The 20,421-nt window shown below is 36.0% G+C and overlaps 1 protein-coding gene across 2 annotated transcripts in view; it reads left to right on the top strand.

The window, feature by feature from the left end:
- PPM1B (protein phosphatase, Mg2+/Mn2+ dependent 1B) overlaps positions 1–19,414 on the top strand; it is a 36,085-nt gene extending 16,671 nt beyond the window's left edge. The window contains exons 3-6 of one of the 2 annotated variants that reach the window (XM_039697681.1): positions 568–685; positions 6,507–6,618; positions 9,786–9,843; positions 17,582–19,414. In XM_039697681.1, coding sequence (XP_039553615.1) covers positions 568–685; positions 6,507–6,618; positions 9,786–9,843; positions 17,582–17,611 — 318 coding nt within the window. In that variant the 3' untranslated portion in view covers positions 17,612–19,414. Of the gene's footprint in view, positions 1–567; positions 686–6,506; positions 6,619–9,785; positions 9,844–15,803; positions 16,743–17,581 lie in introns of those variants that run through there. The other variant, XM_039697680.1, reaches the window with a different exon arrangement.
- The last annotated feature ends 1,007 nt before the right edge of the window (positions 19,415–20,421 follow it).

Here is a 20,421-nt window from a genome sequence, read left to right as displayed (position 1 = left end):
ATATTTCTGAGCACGTGATAGTCTGTAACGTCAGTTTGGCCATACAAAACATTTATAATTTATACTTACTTCAAGGTGCTGTGTGACACAGGTGCATTCTGATAAATAGACTTGTAATGCATGTAATGACTTACATGAGTACCCTGCAAATAAAAATTAGTTGCTTGAGCTAAGCTAGTCTAATAGTATAGGGGAGTATTCTGCATTTCATTTTGCAATGGGAGTTGTTTTACAATTTAGCTTAAGGTAACATTACACAACTATCTAATTTCTGACCTGTTTTATTGATACTATTTTTAAATGGTTGACATGTAGATAAGTCCATTAGTTATTTAGTCTTCAATACTAAGAATATACAGTCAAAATCAGTCAAATTAATTCTAGTGAGAGGTGTAGTTGGGACACTGAGAGGTTCTTATTGATGAAAATACAGGATTTTTTCAGGGTTTCTTTTTTTTCCCAGGGTTGTCTGTAGCACTGTATTTGGAAAAAAGTACAAATGTGATTAGAGTAGAAAGATGAAGAATAACACAAGATACTAACTTCTCTTTCTTTTTTGTCACATAGGGGAGTCGTGATAACATGAGTATTGTATTAGTTTGTTTTTCAAATGCTCCTAAGGTCTCAGAGGAGGCAGTGAAAAAAGATGCCGAGTTGGATAAGTACTTGGAATCACGGGTTGAAGGTAAGGAATCTGCTTAGCTCACTAGATAGTGAACAAATCACAGTTTGATTGTGACAGTGAGCACAGTAGTGGCATAACTATCTTGAGCATGAAAACAAAAGCCATGAAGTCATTATGCACTTTTATGTTGGGTTAAATTCAGGCTTAGTTATAATGTTGAACCTTTGTACGTCAGGAAGAATGTTTTAGGCTGTGTGCTTAGTTTATCCAAGTATTCTGCAAACATTTTCTTAATGTGAGCTCCAAGTTTTTAGTGCTGTCTTCATAGGTTAAAATGCAACTACTGACCTTGTAGAGTGTTGTATCAGCTCAGTAAATTGTGATATTGCTATTGTCCTGCTTATGAAATATTAAAAGGGATGTACTGTTTGTACTATATCTTCCCTTTTTCTGTGCAAGATTTTGACAGAAAGAAAAAGCTGTACTTGGTTTTTGTGTCAATGTCCCAGTAATCCAGATAGTTGGTGTAGTCACCCTAAATTTTAATATATATGCATGATGGTCTTCAGGTATGAGTTATCTCTGAGCACACAGCTGTTGTGTGTGGTATCTTTTCCTCTTGTTTAAACGGGATCTAAACTGAACTGGTTTGTATATTTGTAATTTCTGTTGAGATTAGAGAGCACTAGTGGTCACTTCAAATGCTAACTCTAGGCCTGTTTCTTGGAATTTGGCTTACATCCCAGGTTTCTTAGATGACACTAGTTAAGATAAATACCTGTTATCTTCTGTGTCAGAGTAGAGTACATGAGCTGTTAATAGGCTCTGGGAGAGAGCCAGGAGCAGTTCCCTTCACTGGCAGCAGTCAGGTGTGCACAGTGGTTATGGGTTAGTATTCCCAGCTTCTTGGTGGCTGCTCTCTGTTAGCAAATAGGTGAAAAATGTATGGAACTGCAGTGGATTTTATTGTTTTTATAAGTGAATGCTAAGATTAGTAGAAAAACTGTCAAATAAGTTGTGATCATAGTGTCTGGATTAACCAATCTATTAATTTATTATTTTTAGCTCTGTTATCACATTTAACTAAATAATACATATACAATAAAAATAGTTGAGAGTTTGTAGTCCAAACTCATGTGGAGTAATTTCAAATATAATTCAAAATGATTGTTTAGCTTAAAGTGCTTCAGAGAAATTAATTGCTCCAAAGCTTGAACTTCTGTTGGTTCAGCTCTTGATTTTTTTCCCCTGCTTGACTTCTATGTGTCATTCTGTGTTTTGCTAATTGGAGGGAGAGTTCAAGGCCTTTAAAAGGCGAGTATTTAGCAAGAAATGACAGTTATCATATTTGAGAAATTCTGACAAGGAGTGGAAAAAGTGAATGAAACAAACTTCAGAAGAACTTGAAATATCTATCTGATTTTTAACAAATGTTTGCATTCATAAATTCTATGAAATTGCAATTTTGATACAGTCTACTTAATTAAAAGGAAGAAAAAATTGTGGGACTAAGTTTACCTTACACGTGCCTTGAATATTATTAGTTCAGAAAGGATAAAAGATTTAGCAAAATGTTTCAAACTACTAAGCAGCACGAGGAAAATTGTTTAGAAATATGTTGCAGTTTTTAAAAACAGTATCTCACTTAAAAGTTTAAGTAGTGAGCAGGAATACTGTGACTTTAAAAAATTTCATGGGGACAAGAGTATAATTTCAAGTGTTGGAGTTGGTAAAAGTTTTGGAAGGTGGGATTTCTTCATGGTTAAGACAACTGCCTTAATCAGTTTTGTATTCATCTTTTAACTTAGTGTGGAAAACAGTGCATTAAAAAGTTGTGCCTGAAAGGTTTAAACTGTCTGTGACTCTAAAAACATAAAGCCTGATGGATATGTTGTGACACTGATAATATGGATTTGTTTGAAATGCCTTTCTAGAGGCTGACTATTCCTTTCAAAAAGCAAATAACGGTGTTTGAACACAAATTAACAAGAACAACATTAAAAAAAATTGGTAATGAGTTAATGGCTCACAAGTTATATGCAGTTGGCTGATAGCCAGTAACAATTATATTTATACCTGTAGTAAAAACATTCTGAAAAATGTAAGGTTGTCTTGGAACTACCAAGCTGCAAAAGTAGATGTTGTTAAAAATATAAACTGTGAGTTTTCTTGGATACCCTCCACTTTCACTAAGTGACTAATATAAGTCAGGGCAACATTAGAACTTAGTATGAAATCCTGTGGGACTTCCTGAAACAATTTCAGTTTGATCACTGGTGTTTGTTCTTAATGAATACACACTGTTCTGTTTCTGTTCTCTTGTGGGCCTTAAATTTCAAGCTGAGTGTACAAACCCATCAAACATTTTTAGGCAACAGGGTTTTTTCACCACTATACTTGGGCATTTTAAGCTCTGGCTCAGGGAGAATAGCAGTGGTTAAGGCATGCCTTTGTTCGATTTAAAAAAGTAAAAAAAATAAATTGAAAAGCAGTTTAATACTTGCCCATGTAACATTTGTGCTCTGTACATTCCTAAGTGGAATGCTTAGATTTTGTATATTTGTATAATGAGTTGAGTTAGTTCCCTAAGATCTTTCCAGAGTTCTTAAAAGAGAATTATTGTCTTAGTACCTAGAGATACTTTTTTTACTTTAACAGACTGATTAAAAACAAACTCAGCAAGTCATCATTTACAGAGATTTCCAGTGGAAGAAATACATACCAGTGCTCTGTTGCTAGTTTGGGTTTTGAGGTTGACGGAATGTGAATAACTGCATAACTACGCTGCCACTTGTAGAGTATACTAAAATACTTAATGAGGTTAAGCTTGTGCCTGAGTCATTTATGTCTCTGAGCACAGTCCTGCTTCTCATTTGAGTCATTTAATTGATCCATCTCCAAAGCACAATCACAGAATTACAGACTGGTTTGGGTAGGAAGAGACCTTAAAGATCATCTAGTTCCAGTGCCACTGCCATGGATGGAGCACCTTCCACGGGTGTTTTGGGCAGTAGTGAGGTTATGCTAGGTCACTTTTTTCTTACTGCCCCTTGCAAATAATTTCTGCTCTTTTTTTTCAGAGATCCATTTTGGTCCCACAAAATGAAAACTAGGCACAGAAGTAATTTCTGTTCTCTGATATGTTTCAGTTTATTTGAAAGAGTGTGTCAGAATTGTAGTTAATAATAGACAAACCACAGAACTGCACAAAACCCCTAAAAACCACTGACCCCACAAATCATAAGTAGGGGCACAAGTTCTGTGTAGGCTTAAGCAATCTTACTGGTATACTCAGTTAATCTCCTGTTTGGATGATGCATTTTACATTTGTGGAATATATACTGTATGTAAAACTGATTTGTCATACTCTGATAGCTGGGCATGAAGGATGGTGCTGGAACATGGAGAACTTGTAATGCTGTCTGGTTGCAGACCTTGTTATGTAAAATTGAAGTAAAGTGTTACCTGAATTTTCAAAATGCCTTTCCATGAGTGAAGCATTAGGCTTTTAGTGAAAACTGTTGTAGAGCTTAAGTAGTAGACTTTGATATGGACTTTCATGAATATACATATATAATAATATCAGGAATTATTCTTTAAGTGTCTGAATTATATTAGCAATGCAGATCTAACTGTAGGGTTATTCTTAACATCACGGAGATTAAGCTGAAAGGCATTTGTAAATGCCCATAAATCTGTTTCTGAAAAAATTTGATTTCTTTCTCTGGTGGCCTTTGCAAGCACATCCACTGTGTGTATCTGCTAACTGATGTGTAATGACAGTGGGTCATGCATGTTCATTTGCTTTAGTCTCAATTTTCTGTTAGGAACCTTTCTTTTTTTTAAGAGAGGAAACAAGTTCTGGATAAAATGACTCATTCTAATACTAGGAAAATAAAGAGATAATGATTAGTTCATCCACGATTCTTGGTTTGCCACCTTCTAGAAATAGAGAGAAGATGCTTATGGTTCAGTTCAGCACTCTCTGAGAAGTTACTATGCAGTGCAAATGTATGTGTTTCTAGTACCAAGAAATATACAGCAATCTTCAGCTGTGATTGCTTTCATTCCTTTTTAAGGAGATATAAAACCCTTACAATAAATATTTAGAAATTTCTTGCATTTGTAGTTTTTCTTATTACTAATTCATGCTATTTGTCTACTTTTCCTGTGTATAGAACCAGATGTGCTCTTGGTATAAAAAGTATATTTTCATGAGAAATGTTTCCTGTCAAATGTATCTCAGCAAAATTATATTATAGCAGTGCAGTTACTTCTAACTAAGTAGAACTAAACAAAAGGATGTAATTTATAAGAGAAGTTGTGGCTAATTTATGTGAGTATGTGTGGAAGAAGTGATCAAAATCCTAGGATTTAGGCATACTTACTCAGCTATCATTTCCTTTGCTAGACATGATTTATCCTTGATGGATGGATGGATGATAATACACATCCAAGTTTCATGGAACAGTCTTTAATTTTAATCACTTCTAGTAGTAGTGCAGGTATCTTATTCTTTGCAAAGATTGTATGGTGCTGGCTTAAAATATGGACTTAGAAGCGTAATAGTGCCTTGTTTGTTACAAGGTTGTATAATATTCTACAAGTGAGTGCTTTGAGGGGTTACAGATGTGCCTCATACCAAGTGGGTGAGTACCTTGCCAAGCACTTTGTTCATCTTGGTAGTCCTAAGAGAAGTCTGAATGTCACTTGCTTCTTAGATAAGTGATAGACATCAAGACATGTTTAAATACTAGGAAACTTGGGATGAAGGTTTGAGGTAGGTAAGTGGTGTGCTTTTCTGCTAACTTAAGAAACTCATAAACTGCAGGCTCCAAATCAGTCATCCAGAGTATAATCAATTGTAAGAAAATTAAATTATTTGTTTCTTTTGTTTGGATTGTAGCCAAGATACAGAATGACTGAAGTTTTTTTTAGGATGACACTTGAGGGGGTTCATTCTTAATTCTTCTTAAAGAGAGTTTTATCTAGAACAGTGTCTACAGGAAATAGCACTCCATTCCTTAATTTAGTTGATTTTCAGAAAAAAGACTCTCTCTTCAAAATAGAAGACTTGTGCATACAACTCCAAACCTTTTTATGCCATGATTGAATGAGTAGAGGCTGCTGACTGGAAGCTGGTAGCATTACACCTGTGTGAGTGTTTGCACAGATATTGTACATTCATCTTAATAGCAACCCTGATGAAAGAGAATATGTGAAGATTTACTTCAGTTCGGTCAGTTCTTTTCCAAGATAGAAGAACTTAGAGGCTAGAAGCACTGGACTTGAGTTGTATGTCAGCTTTGAAAATAGAATATAATTTTTAATTATTATTTTAATAAGTATTTTTAATTACTGCTCATCACTTCCATATTCTGTTTTGGCCACTTGAGTGCTAATATTATCTATCCATTATGTATCCTCTTGATTGCTTGGTGGTCAAAGTGTTTGTGCATTGGAGACTGGGGCCTTTGAGGATACAAGGTGTTATTCCAAGGAAGTGTGCCAGAATCCTGGGAAGCATTGGCTTTATGGCGTGTAACATGTTGCACTGCTAGGGGAAGCTAACTGAAACAGACTCCCAGCTGCTGTCTTTTTCAGAGAGAACAGGCTGCTGTCTCCAGGGTATTTCATTCAGTTCACAGTCTGCTTGTGAATTTCTCTTAGAGAGTAAGGCTTGATGCATGCTGGAATGACAGACTATGAATTTAAACTCTGTTCTATCATGCAAAGACTGTTAACCTAAAATGCAAACAATGTTTTCCTGTTTATATGTAACTTTTTCATAATGCTGCTGTTAAAATTGATAATATCTTATATTTCAGTGTCTTAGCCAATGGGTGGTATTAATTCAGGATTTCTTGTGTTTTTAAATTAGAAATTATGGAAAAAGCAGGTGAAGAAGGAATGCCTGATCTTGCTCATGTTATTCGTATTTTAACTGCAGAGAATATCCCTAATTTACCACCAGGAGGTGGTTTAGCTGGCAAGTGAGTACAGTACTAGAATTTCTTGAACTGTTAAATTCACTGACGCTCTTTCATTTAATGTTTTATAGTTTTCTTATTGTAATAGCTATACTCAAGTTTTTTATGTTTGAACTTAGTTTACCTTTTGCAGTATTTATGTCATTTGCAGACATTTGTGACATTGTTCCCATTCCAGAATGGTAAAGAGGAAACACATAATCATATTCTGGTACATTACATATTAATTTGTTATTTCCATGTGGCCATTAAAAAAATATATATGTATTCTTGGCTTTTTACTGCTGCTTTACTACATTTGTTAGGAGCTATCAAACATATCAAAATGAATATCAAAAATGCCGGGAGATCAGTTTTCCTGATGTCATGTTTTCTCAACCACTTAATGTCCATTATAAGTTTGGAACAGTACTTATTTGCTCAGCAAACATTCTCGTGAGAAAATTGTTTTTATTTGTTTAGTCTGAAACTGAACAGTAGATAACCAAGGATATTGAAATGGAATATGCATCTTAAAACTTAACAGGAATAAACCTTCAGAAATTACATTGGCTTTCTGGGGAGCCCAGTGGTGATGTTCTAGCAACCTATAACGTAAGGATTTTAAGGAAAAGACTTTAGGATTGCATAAACAATTGTTGATCTGGAATTCCCCAGACAGTAGGACTGATTATTGTTCCCTGGCATATAGAGCATGTTGTTTCTGGAATATTTGTATTTTACAAAATAGGAAGTCCTGTCCTCTGAGCATTTGTATGTATGCACATCTATTTTCATTGTGTGTACTTGTTAATGAGCACTGTTTGCCATGATTATATCTCTCTGGCCTTGGAAGTATGTGTATATTCTGGACCTTCTTCTCCACTTGTGTGCATTCCAGGCATTTAGAGAAGTTTTGGTGTGCCTGTTCTTCTTGGTGCCTCCCAACTACTGTGTTTTGCTGTTTTGCTCATTAATAACTACATCATGTACTGCTGCACTCTTCTGGACCCCAGACATAAAAATTCTCTTTTAATTTGTTGTGAACCTGGTTGCATTTTTCATGGACTTGGTTCAGAACTTGCATTTTGGTGCCTTTCTCTTGATCTTGACTTTTAAAGTCCCCTGACTTCAGGGGCGTACCTGCAGTTTCTTTCAAGAGAATATTATTAAGTAACTTAATGTCATTAAGTATCAAGTAACTTGTTCTTGGCCTCAGAACCTGAGACAAAGGCAGTGACATGTGTAAGTTCATTTTACTTGCAGGAAATTAATGGAAGTATTGGAAAAAAATGCTACTGCACAACCCAAATCAACATACTGTGTAACTTAAGACTTTTGTCCTAACTAGAGAATATTCTTTTTCTTGAGGTCCTTATCCTGTAATGTTACCAGGTTACAAAGAAGTTACACTTTGTCCTTGTGTTTGACCTCCAAGACCTTGCTCAAACAGGTTGCACAAAGATCTTGTCTGTGGCTGTAATCCACGGTTTTAGCACCAGTTAAAGTTGCTCCCAATTTTTAGTATGTCTGAGCTGGAGAATTGCAATTCAGTGTTACTACGACTAGAATATGTTTGTAAACCTTAGGAACCCCTTAAGTAGCTCCATTTGTATTGGCACTGTATAATTCCATCCTTCAAATTTCTCACTTATGTAGAACCCCCTCGTGGGGCCCACTCTTTGAGACAGGAGATGTATGGGTCAGCTGATGGTGCTGTTTTACCCTATAAAATCTTACTCTCCAAAGACTGTTTTCTGGATTGACTCCAATCCCCTTGTGATTTCAAATGCTGCCTCAAGAATGCACGTTTGTTGCTGAAGTAAACAAAAGCCCTGAGCTACTCTGGCACCTGGGCCTTAGTAGTTCCACTCAAAATCTTGCTCCTGAGTTTTCCCATCAAAGAAAAGCACAGAGAAATACACTGGTTGAAAGAAAGAAAAGTGAATGAAAAAGATTGGATAATTCCCAAGGAGCTTATTTTCATGTCTTTTTAAACCCAGTGCAGTGGCTGCTTCCTCTTCTGTAGCAGTCTTGCTTGGACTGTCCAAGGGTTTTTTGTTACATTGGAGGTGCCTCTGCTTTATGTAGTACAGACATTTAGTCAGAATTGTGCCATTCCTGTATCACTAAGGGAGAGAACCCTTTCCTCTAGCATTGGCAAAAAGATCAGTTTCTTTTCTCTAGGAAATTTTCCATCAATTCCAGTGGATCCCATACTGACTCAAATATGCAACCTTTCCAGATTTCTTAAATATGTTCAGAAGGAGCCTCATCCAACTTGTAGCGTCCTCAGTATTCTGGGACAGAAAGTTCTGTTGTATTGAGAGCCATTTGCTGCTGTTTTGACATCTGATTTTAGAAGAGTCAACAATTGGTATCCCTCATTCTGTAAGATAAAATATTTAGAGATCTTGGTCAGTTCCAGATTTGAGTCTTAGTCCACGTAGCAGTTCTTTTTTGTTGAAGTTGTCAATAACTTTGATATATTTATTATAGCTGTCTGAATGTTTGCCAATTTTAACTTTGAAGATGTGAGTACATAACCTTTTTTGCATCAGAAGTCTGTTTATATGATGGTTTTATTTTTTGTGAACTTCTTTGTGCTTATTTTGACCACCTGTGAATGTGTGGCCTTAAATGGCACTGCTACAAAAAAAGTCTAGCTAATGGCTTTTGTGTTTTAATTTCTACAGTGTGAGTAGACAATAGCAAACACATCTCAGGGGTTATATACTCTGCATGCCACACTTGAGAATTTTGTAGACAGGTTGTAACCTGCGTATATGTAATAAAGATGGGGGAAAACTGAACTGTCTTCAAGTTCCACATCTGGAAATAAGACAAGAAAACCAGCAAACTTGAAGAATTTTTTATAACAAGCCAAGTATAGATTTAAATGTTACTCTTGACAAAATCTGAGTATGCAGCTCTAAAAAGAGGTGGATCATGGAGAGGGTAAGGTAAGAAAATGGTTTTACTTTGCTCAGTCTTTACAAATCTTAACGAGTTGCTAGATCCCCAAATTCTTACTGAAAGTGAGTAAAGACACAGAGTGGATTTCATCTTTTTAAAAGACAGATTAAAAGAGAAATACCTTAAACACTTCAAAATGCCTACTCTGATCAAACTTTTCTCAATGTTTTGCAATCCTTTGTTTTGCTTAATTTTTTTAAAACTTCTCTTTATAGGCGTAATATTATTGAAAATGTGTATACTAGGCTGAATCCACACAGAGACAATGAGGGGGTAAGTTCCCATTTTGATTGCTACACCTCTTTGTTAATATGAACATCAAAGATGTCATACATTAAGCAAAAGTGTTCGTCATTGGGAATAAAATGTTAGAAATACAAGATACATATTGTAACATGCCTCTAATTTTTACGTTGCTGTGGATGGATTTGATATAAAAGTTCTTCCGCTAAAAGAGAGAAAACTGACACCCAATTCTAAAAGCCTTATTAAATATCTAAATGACTATCACTTTCTCAGTCAAACCTGTGAGGCAACAGTGCAGGGTTTTTCTAAACTATGGTTGATAATTGTACAAATTAGTAGTCAGCAAATCCATTACTTAACTAGCTGTTATGTCTGCTGTCCAGAAATGTAGTACACGAGGGGGCAAACACACTTCCTGTTGTCTTCTGTAAGAAGGCCTTGGTACACAGAATATAAAAGACTACAAAACTAATATTGACTGTTATCATAACACTTACACTATCTTTTCATTTTCATGTCCCATCTCTACTGGTCTAAGGAAAAGTAATTTTAGATTATTTCAGTTATGATTTCTAAAATGGCTTACATTCTTCTTCCCATTTCCTGCGAAACTGAATTTTAAGTAGGATGTTGAAATCTGATTTATTGTACCTTAAACCTGATTATTAGGTAGCTTCTAATATTAGTGTAAGTAATAACTGGTGTTTCTAACAATTGTGGTTAAATTTGCTTAAAAACTGTGGAAAACTGAAGAACTGATAAAAAGCATCAGTGCTTGTGTACGTTGTCATTTCCTGTACAGTTTATGTGAACTGTTTTGTGGAAGTACCATTCCTATTCTAGTAAACCCTTTATAATATTTTTTTCTTCTGAGATGGCTACAAGGCCCTCAGTCAGGTAGTTATTACCGTGAACGGTGTTGCACTTGAAATACCTTGAAATTATCAATTGCACCCCTTGAGATAGTAAATACTCAGTCTCACCAAAATTCTTACTGTGTCTTTTCCATTGTTTTCTTAACTGCCTATATTTGATTTATTATCTTCAGTTAGAAGCTTGTGTGGGTGGAAGGGGCTAACTATTCTGTTAGCATACAAATGGTGAAGAAATCTTTTAACTTGTTAATTTTTTAGGATTTGTTCCTTTGTCTAGTTTGAAAGTGATAGGATATACTTTTTTTCATTTCACTTTCAAGAAATTGTGCAACAGTACCCCAAACCAAGGTACACAAAATTTTCCTCTTTTCAGCTTCTTTAGTCCTTCAGGAAAGTCTGCACCTCTATCAACCTGCTACTACTTTCTGTATTTAGCCAGAACTTCCCCTGCTTTTTGGGGAGAAGTTATTGGTATATGTGGCTTATTTAAAAATGAAATAAAAAAAATAAACCAGCATAGATTTTACAAATTAATTGGTATTTTAGGAAGAAACCCTAAATGTTTGTCTAATGGTTACATTTTAGAAATGTGATATGCCATAGTTGCATTTATGATGCACCCATTCTAAGTCTATATTTACTTCTCAATAGCTGTGCAAGTTTGCTGAAAGTCCTAATAGGTAGTACAGCATCTGTTTGTCTGTTGGCTCCTTTCAGGAAATGTTTGTGCATCATCCATTTTAACGTAATAAAATGAGGTAGCTAACCTAAATATGCATTTTGCTCCTAAGAGAATATACCATTAACAGCTTTGACCTTTCTTGCTATTAAAATCCCTGAGTAGCTAGTTTAGCTTTTAATTTGGTTTGTTTTAAAAGAGATTTGAACAGTAGACTGCAGTCTGCTTCCTAAGTTTTTCTTATGTGGATATAGAAGTGCAAATCTCAGATACGTGTTTTAGATAGCGTGTTTTCAATTCTAGTTTGAGCTTGCTATAGCATGTAATTTGCCAGTCAGCACCTTTGTTCTTTTCACCCTAACTGGTAGTAGCCCACAGTGGTTTGAGAGGATGAGCTCCCCCTTGGTGAAGGATACAATACCTGTTTACATCTTCCCAGCAAGTTATCTTAATGTCCTTGAACTGGATGAATCTAGTGGGCCTCATCTCCGAGATGACGAAAACATTACTTCCTTGCTGGTCTTACTCAGTTTCAGGTGTATGTGTGGTGGTCTTGTAGCCTTCTGGACTGGAGACTGTAGTGTCCAGAGATGTACAGGGAAGGAAGCTGTTCAGTTATTCAACATCATACTCTTCAGAATGTCTATACACAGTTGCTACACATAATGTTGCTACACATAATGTTGCTACACATCTCACATTTAAGCAGGAAGGAAACATACAGCATATCCCAATGATGACATTGCCATGTGAGATTGAAATCTGGCCAATGATGCTCCTGTTTAAACTAGTATGAGGCAAGAGCAGATGTTCATATGAAAAATTAGGAGCTAGAGACATGGATGCTGAGTCTGCAGAGCACAAAGGCACAATTGACCTCCACCTCAGCATCCTTCCCTGAGTGTTGTTAGCAGACCCATGTCTGCACAACAGAAGTTGTGCAGAACACTTCTGTTACTGACTGGAAACTCTGCCTGTGGCAGTCATCTTCCATCTTATGGTTGTATTTAAAGCTAGAGGAATTTTTATCATGGCAAAACATTAATGTTGTTAGTTGCTAAAATATTAATGCAAATGACGAAAAAAAACCTCTCCAAACCACACAAACAACAACCCAAACAGTCAGATTATTTTTTGCAACTGGGAATATGGCTTCCTTCTAAAAATGATACATTTTAACATCTAACAGTTTAAAAATAGTTACCATGAGTTCCTGTGAACTGGATCATAATAGCTTTGCAAGTTAGTTCTTAATATATAAATGAAAACCTTGGTTTTATTTGTTCCTAGGTAATCTTTGTTTTACTCAGCACTGTAAATGTTTCAGGTAGTGTTGCAGTTGGATTTTGTTTTTTGGTTATCCAAACTAGTGATAGTAGATTTTTATTTTTCACACATGTGTTTTCTGAGAAACCTTAACATAGAGCCTAAGTAAGGAGATGTCATGCAGAGCAAGAGTCTGAGAAGTAAAAGACTCCTTACTTACAGCAGTATTCAGAGATCGTAGTCTGGCTTGAGGATATAGCAATCCTAAATTTTTTCTGCTAGGAATCTCAGCAGATTACAAGTATTTTATAAATCCAGGGCTGGAGAGAGCCCTGCACTGTGGTTGCAATGAACAACTTGCCTGTTGTTTGAGCAAAGATTTCTGCTATAAATGTGGTGCCTGTGCCTTTACAAATATGAGGGAAAGTACAGAAATCTGTTATGTATTGGGGCCTGGTGCTTTCAGATCTTTAAAGGGAATTTAAAAGAATGTTTTCATAGCTAAATAATTGTTAGTGCTGTTATGTTACAATACCACTAAAGAGTTGTCAACCTGTGCTAAAGTACTACTCTTTCTCTATGACTCTACTCTGTCCATTTTAATTTTCTATGTGTTCCTAAGGCTAGGAGACTACTATCCAATTATACTACTTCACTGTATGTATATATCCTTAAACACAAGAAACAATGTTAACATTACAGTGGCTGTGTTAATAGTTTCAGTGGCATTTGCTTAAAGCTGCCTTGAAATCAATCGTGTTTCTCTCTTGTTTTTACTAATAATACACTCTGGCAGTTGGTTGAACCAAATCATATGCCATTAAGGGCTGCTACACCTAAAAAAATGTAAATGGACACAACTCTTACATCATTCTCACAACATTGTAAATCCAGTCTTTAATACATAGCAGCCCTTTTCATACACATAATTTAATAGCACAAAACTTGTGTAAAAATTGTGAATGCTCATGTTGAATATAGTTAGCAGAAATTTATTCTTGATTTTATGGTCAGTAGCACTTCAGTTGAATTGAAATGTGAAGGAAGGCAAATGCTACCTTGCACAATAACCATAGTTTTTAGGAACCTGTTCTAGCCACACATCATTAGAGAGAAATCTCTGTCTATATAGCGTATAATATATAAAAGGCAATTTCTGTCCTACTGTCTGTGGGGTTTCTTGTCTGTTAGCACTGAGGGACACAAGGGAAGCATAAAATAGCCTGCTGTAAAATAGGGTGCAGCGCCATGCAGGATGTGAGTTTGAATATCAAACGCTAACAGCATTGCTAATTCAACTCCTACCAGCATTTGAATTGCTTAGGAGCCTCAGGGCTGCTATTATATTGCTTATTGCTTTTACTCTTCAGTTGCATGGAGCAAAATTATTCACTTCAGTCTGCCAAAGGAATTTTTAAAGATCTCGGTATTGTGAAATGTGGAAATTTCAGGGTGTATGTGTGCTAATGTCAACCTCAGAGCAAAACTGATGGAGTAGACAAAATATGGAATTTAAATTTTCCCTGAATTTTAAAAAACTGGAAGTCTTCAGCTATCTTGCTGTGTTTAATATTAGCTAGGTATATACATAACTCAGGTTTTTTTCTTTGTCAAGCCAAGAAAAAGGATACATCTGTAGCCTCTTCTTGGTGCCCTGGTTTTTCGCTGACATTGTGCTTATAAGGTACTAAAGCAGTTCCATTTCATACATTAAAACTATCTCCTTTATCTTGCTTCTCTTTTCTGTGCTCTTGAAGACAAGAGAGTATTGAATTCTTGAACATTGTCTTGAATATTTTCATATTTGAATGTGAAAATGCTAGTACATGGGAGTCAAAACATCTCAAACTGAGACCAGCAAACCACTGTGAAAGTATGTCTCTTATTTCCTGAACAAATTAAACTTAGAGGCATGCCAGTATATGCAGTAATACTCATTTTTGTGGTAGAATTGTCTCTATTTTAACTTGGACTATCAGTCAATTAACAGTACTATCAGTCTTGGGGCTTTTATTCCAGCAACATTACATAGAGCATGCAAAATCTTACTGATCCCAAGTTATTTTCTCAATACTGCTATTAAGCTTGTAAATGAATGACAGCAGTACTTGTAGTTAGGAAGCTTTTGGACTACATGAAAATAAAATGAGGTCAGCATGAAAACAAGGCAGTCTGGATTGTGCTTCTTATGTCTTGCAAAATCTGCCGGCTTCCAGAGATAGTTTAATTTGTCTAGATTGATAAGTTGCTAGATATTAATAATTTAAAATGTACTGTTCCCTTAAAGCAACAGTACTGCTTTAGCACTTGAAAGTGAAAATACATAGTATCAGTGTCAAAGCACTGTAAGTCTATCACCAAAAAATGCAACATTTTTTTCAACTGAAGGCTTTTATAACCAAGCAGGTCATTTGCTGAGGAGACTTCCATTCCTTAATCAGCAATAAATGATCAGATTTTGTGCTGTAGGTTCTTGGGTTTGACATTAAATATCTGTTCTACCTGCTAATTTTTCCAGGCAATACACAGTCTGCCCAAAGGTGTGTCTCGTGTTGTTCAAATACCAGCATTCCCCACCCTCATGGGTAGCTGTTTGCTTTTCTGGCAGCATCATGCATGCAATGCAAAAATCAGAGAGTGTTCACTAAAACACTGAGTGTTTAGTTTGATGTGATGCTTCAACTAAACTACTATCAGTAGAGTTATCTGTTCTCTGAATTTTTCACAGAACTGTGCTGCTACTGGCCGTGCAGAAATTCACAATTAAATATATTGACCTGGTGGCTAAAGAAGCTTAAATTTTCAAAATTTTCCACTGATAAATGACCAGAGTTGTGGGGGGTATCATCTGTATTTATCAAAGACATTTGAAATAAAGGTGGAATTAATTGGGAGGAGGTACTTTGACTGGCTCAAAATGAATTGAAATAATTAAAAATTCTGGTTTCATAGTTATAGTTTCTTAAATTATGAGGTTTAAAAGGATGAACGTGAAATACATTGTTCTATGTTGCTTATAAGGTGTTTTACATTCAAATAGGGACATGTTTTCTCAGTTTGAAAAAAAGATTGGATTTTCGGTTTGCCTTTTTGTTTTTTTTTAATGTGGTTAGAGAAACTTTTAGTTTAACTACTGATCTTTTTGGGGTGTTGAATCTCAACCGAAGGAGCCCGGCGCGGCCGAGGAGTGCGGACCGCAGGGGAGGTTGGTGGAGGCGCTGAGGCAGATGCGGATTAATCATAGGGGCAACTACCGCCACCTGCTGGAGGAGATGCTGGCCGGGTACCGCCTGGCGCAGCTGCGGGGCCCGGGCCCGCCCCAGGACCCCCCGGCCCCGCCACCGGCCGCGGGCAGCGACCAGAGCGGCGAGCAGCGCTCCTGACACCGCAGCGAGCTAGCGCGGCGCTTCACCGCCGCGGCTTCCTCCGCTCACACGGCAACCTGGCGCACTGCTGGCCCGGAAGACTGTTTGGCTTTGCTGTAGTCATGTGTACAGATTGTTTATGCAGAGCTCTGACTTCCTTACAAGTTCAGCTACTGTGGGATATTGCAGTAATTGCATCCTAAGTCGTGTAGCAAGATTTGACTTCCCATTTGAGAGTTTGGTCTTCCTTTTTCAAATCCTCTGTCACCAACAGCAGGAATCTAACATGATATGCAAAAAGGCATTTTAAAACTTTTTATTTTGAGACATTATTAAATAATAGTTTTGATGGTATATGTTTGCTCATTGTAATTTACATCTTAGTTGTATCTTTTGTGCAGTTTAATTGAATTATACAAATTATTTAGGTTTTTTTTCCCCCTGGAATCATGTACTGCATGTTTGGTTTGGTTTGTATATAGTTTCTATTACAGCTAAATTACAAAAGCTGTTACATTTTAGGTTGTCACTCATAAAATGTTTGATTTTTTTTTTTTTTTAAGTTTAGATTGTATCCAGTGTTCATCATAAATACTGATTTTCTAGACAATGGTATTATTACTTCTCAGGCTGTAGCATAGTATGTATCCAGAAATGAAAATGTACTTAAATTTAGTACCTAGTGTCAAGTTACAATAATTTGTGAACAAGTGAAAATAAAGAATATGCTGTGGAATAATATCTGTATCGATATTGACTCTTTTAAGCAAGTAATAAACTTTCTTCGAAGTGTTGTCACTCTGACATGACTTGAAACTTTTCATAGCTTCTGATGTGAACTCATGGTATTCTTTAGTTTCTACAAAGCTTTGAGTGATTTGGGGTTTGGAGCATTTGTCTGTATTTGGGCAACATTTCTCAGGTTCAAGCTAAACATCAGCCATACAAATGAATAAACTATTCTTCTAAAGTTTGCCTTCTGCCAAATCTTTTCCATGTCTCTTGGGGTACAGCACATACACGTATGTCCATTTGGGTAGGTCAGTGATAATACTGTGACATTGCAGTAATGGTAGCTCATCTGCTAATAAGTGAAATCTGGACGTCTTGTGTCAGTTGTCAGTGCATAACATAACACATGCACAAAAATACAATTGTTCAAAATAGGTACAAATTTCACTGCCTCAATGAAAATGACCCTGCAGGAATTTCTTTTGGACCAGGAATGCCTGAGAAGCTGAGTTCCATAGTATTTGTAGAGCTTTTTTGGGGGTTGTAGTTCACATATATAGTATGTATTGATGGTAGTGATTTAGTACAGTTTTAGGTAAATCTTGGTTTTAAGTCAATCTGCTATAAGAGCTTTACTGGATTCATGTTTTATAAAAGTAAATTCCATCATGATTTTGACAAACAGAAAATATTTGTGTGTGGGAGAGGGCAAGTATGGAAAACAAGGAAAATGGTTTCTGTCTTATGCTAGTATTCTTCTTGATTATGCCACTGAAATCCAAAAGTGCAACAAAATGTTTTCATTTGTATTGGTGAGTAGTAATGTTTCTCCTCTTCTTTTCCTGTAGGGTTCTGGAGATCTAGAAGATCCGTGGTAGCCTTACAAATCTGCTAAAATGCTTTTGATTCTGAAAGGGGGAAAAAACTTTTAAATCTGATTTCTTCAATACAAGGGAAAATTTCTGGTGGATTTCCAACATTTTGTGAAATGGGCAGAAAGATATTAGAATTTTCCATCATTTGTTCATTTTTGTGTTTTCTGATATTGCCACTCTTAGCATTGCCTGTACTACAGTATTTTTACCAGCCTCAGGCATACTGATTACATCTGTAATGAACTTTGGCCCTAAAAAAGAAGGAAGGAAAGAATATTCTCTCAGCAGATCGGTGTGTGTACCTGAGGTGCATGGGATTGTAGGCGTACTCTGAAGATACACTGTGGCTAAATGAAACGTGCAACTCACAAGCATGAGAGAGAGTACAACTAATTGTTTGAGATGTTTCTTATTTCACTTTACCAAGTTGGAAGGCTTTGCAGCTCTGTGGCTTGGAAGTAATTTCAATTGGGCAATACGCTATCAGATGTGTATTTTTTTTTTAATTTTCCAGTTTTACCTGTATTACCAGACCGTTAGGTTTCCCTGCGGTGTCCAAATTGTGATACGTTGCCTACTGCTTGCTTGAAGATAAGTGTATTTGGCAATAATATACGAAGATTCTAGGCATCTAAAACCAGTAAGAATTTTACGCATGTGTACAACACACCCTTCAACTCTTGCTAGAGAAAATCTTTTTGAAAAAAACAAACTGGTGAATTTATAGTTAGTAGTGACTTGCTTTGACATCTCTCACAGCTGCAGGTTTTTTTAAAAATGCTGAAAATTTGCCTTTATTATAATGTAAATTGTGATTATTTTTTTGTTCTATATGTGGTTTTCTATAGTTTTTTGATTTTTTTCAGCTTAAGATACAGACAGAAGTCTTGTGTAATATGGGTATAATTTTTAATTGTTTGCATTATTTTCAAAGTTCAAATTATCACTTTGAGATTACTATAAATACACTTAAAATTATCTATTTTAAATTAAGAAAATATTAGAGATATTTTCATGGGTTCAATGACCTTTCATTTTATAAGCAATGGGCATGGTACAGAGTGGCTGTCATGTAAGGTACTTGAAGATTCTTAGTTTAATTCTATTTTTGCAATAACCTTGACTTTTTTTCTGACTTCTTTGAGTTGTGCATGTAATGAGTCCAGTAAATGCTGAAAACGGGGAAGAGTAAAGTATTTATCTAAAATAAAAGCTATTGGGGAGGGGAAACAATGAATGTATCCATCTGTACATGATTTACATGCTGTGGATGCCTTGTAAACATTTTCCTATTTGTTTAAACTGTGTTTCAGCGAGGATGTAATTGCCCTTGTGTGTAGTTTTAAGCTAATGACAGTCATCAACTGGTTTTGTGTGAAATTAAATTCATGGTATTTTTCTGTAACTTTATCCCCATGGTGAGTCTGTAAAAACCACACGCTCTTTCATACTGATGCCGAAGGCCAGCTTTTCCAGTCATTTTGATTCACTGTGTATCTGATTTATTATTTTTTTTGGTCTAGAGAGGATTATTGCCACAGTATATTTTATTTATTCATTAGATTTTAGCCTTGTAAGTTAAAGTGTTTTAAATGATGATGTTAACAGGTATTTGTCCCTTTACTGGTTTTTTTGGGGTTGTTAAAAGATAGGGAATGAAGAATGCAAAATGGTTTATTGTTCAGACTGTCCGCTCTGGTCCAACCCTGTACTGATAGTACCTTCCCAGTATGATATTGTGATGTTTCATACAATACAGTGAACATAACCAATTGTTATCTTCAATAAAGGATTGCTAAAACAGTGTGACATGCTTTCTATTTTCTTGGGAAGGACATACTAAGAGGATGCAAGTGTTCCATGTGAAGAGATAACCCAGTAAGATTTATGCAGTCTCTTAGTTGATGGATTTCTGGTTGCTCTGTAGCAGATGTGCTCCTTCGTCCCAGAAAAGCACAAGTCTCACAGTGGGCTTCTCTGTGGGAGTGAGGAAAGGGCAAACAACATTTAGTGCTCCTAGGGCAAATCCCCAGCCCAAGTTTAGCTGGAGTCTTAGTCCAGCTATGGGAAAGTATTCATTTAAAGACTAAAAATTCCAGTTTAACCAGACTTTTTGGTCAATTAATTTCTTGAAGTTTCTTAAAGATCTGAGCTTAAACCTAAGACATTTCACTGTTGCACAGTCTTTAATAGAAATTTATCTGATGTTAATGCTTTCATGTTAGGATTTCTACAGATTTTTTTTAATTTTTACAGCTCTTTTTTTCCAACTTATTAAGGTAGTTTTTTAGCTGAATGGAAAAGGAGAATGGAATGCTCCATGATTCTGATACTGCGGGGTGATAACCTGACTAGTCAGGTTATGACCTGAGTAGTCAGTGTTACTGTAGAATGGACATCTTTACAGACAACCTGAAGATTTTTGAGTCTACAAATCTGTAACTTCTTTGAACTTTCTTGTTGGATTTGCTTGTACAGCATAACTCCTGCATGCTTTCTTCACGAGCTACAATTTTAATGCCTTGTTCCACTGGCAAGACTTCTGGTATTCAGAAGTCTTCAGTCCCATGAACGCTTCTTTGTGTAGATTTTTTACCTTAAGTGGATAATCTCCCTCAAGTACAAGGGTTTATACTTCTTTGTATCCAAGTGCAGCATACACACAGGTTTTTCAAAGAGAGGGATAATGGCTTGCACAGCTACATCAAAATGTAAATCAAGACAGCTTTTTTTGCCCTAAATTATCACTGCTTGCCATTCATGCATCCATGTGGTTATGAATTCTAGTCATGTTTTTAGTTTAATCAAAATAC

Source organism: Passer montanus, unplaced genomic scaffold (genome assembly GCF_014805655.1).
Source record: "Passer montanus isolate IOZ18808 unplaced genomic scaffold, ASM1480565v1 scaffold12, whole genome shotgun sequence".
In the NCBI taxonomy this organism is placed as follows: domain Eukaryota; kingdom Metazoa; phylum Chordata; class Aves; order Passeriformes; family Passeridae; genus Passer; species Passer montanus.
This window is presented reverse-complemented; position numbering and strand designations above follow the sequence as displayed.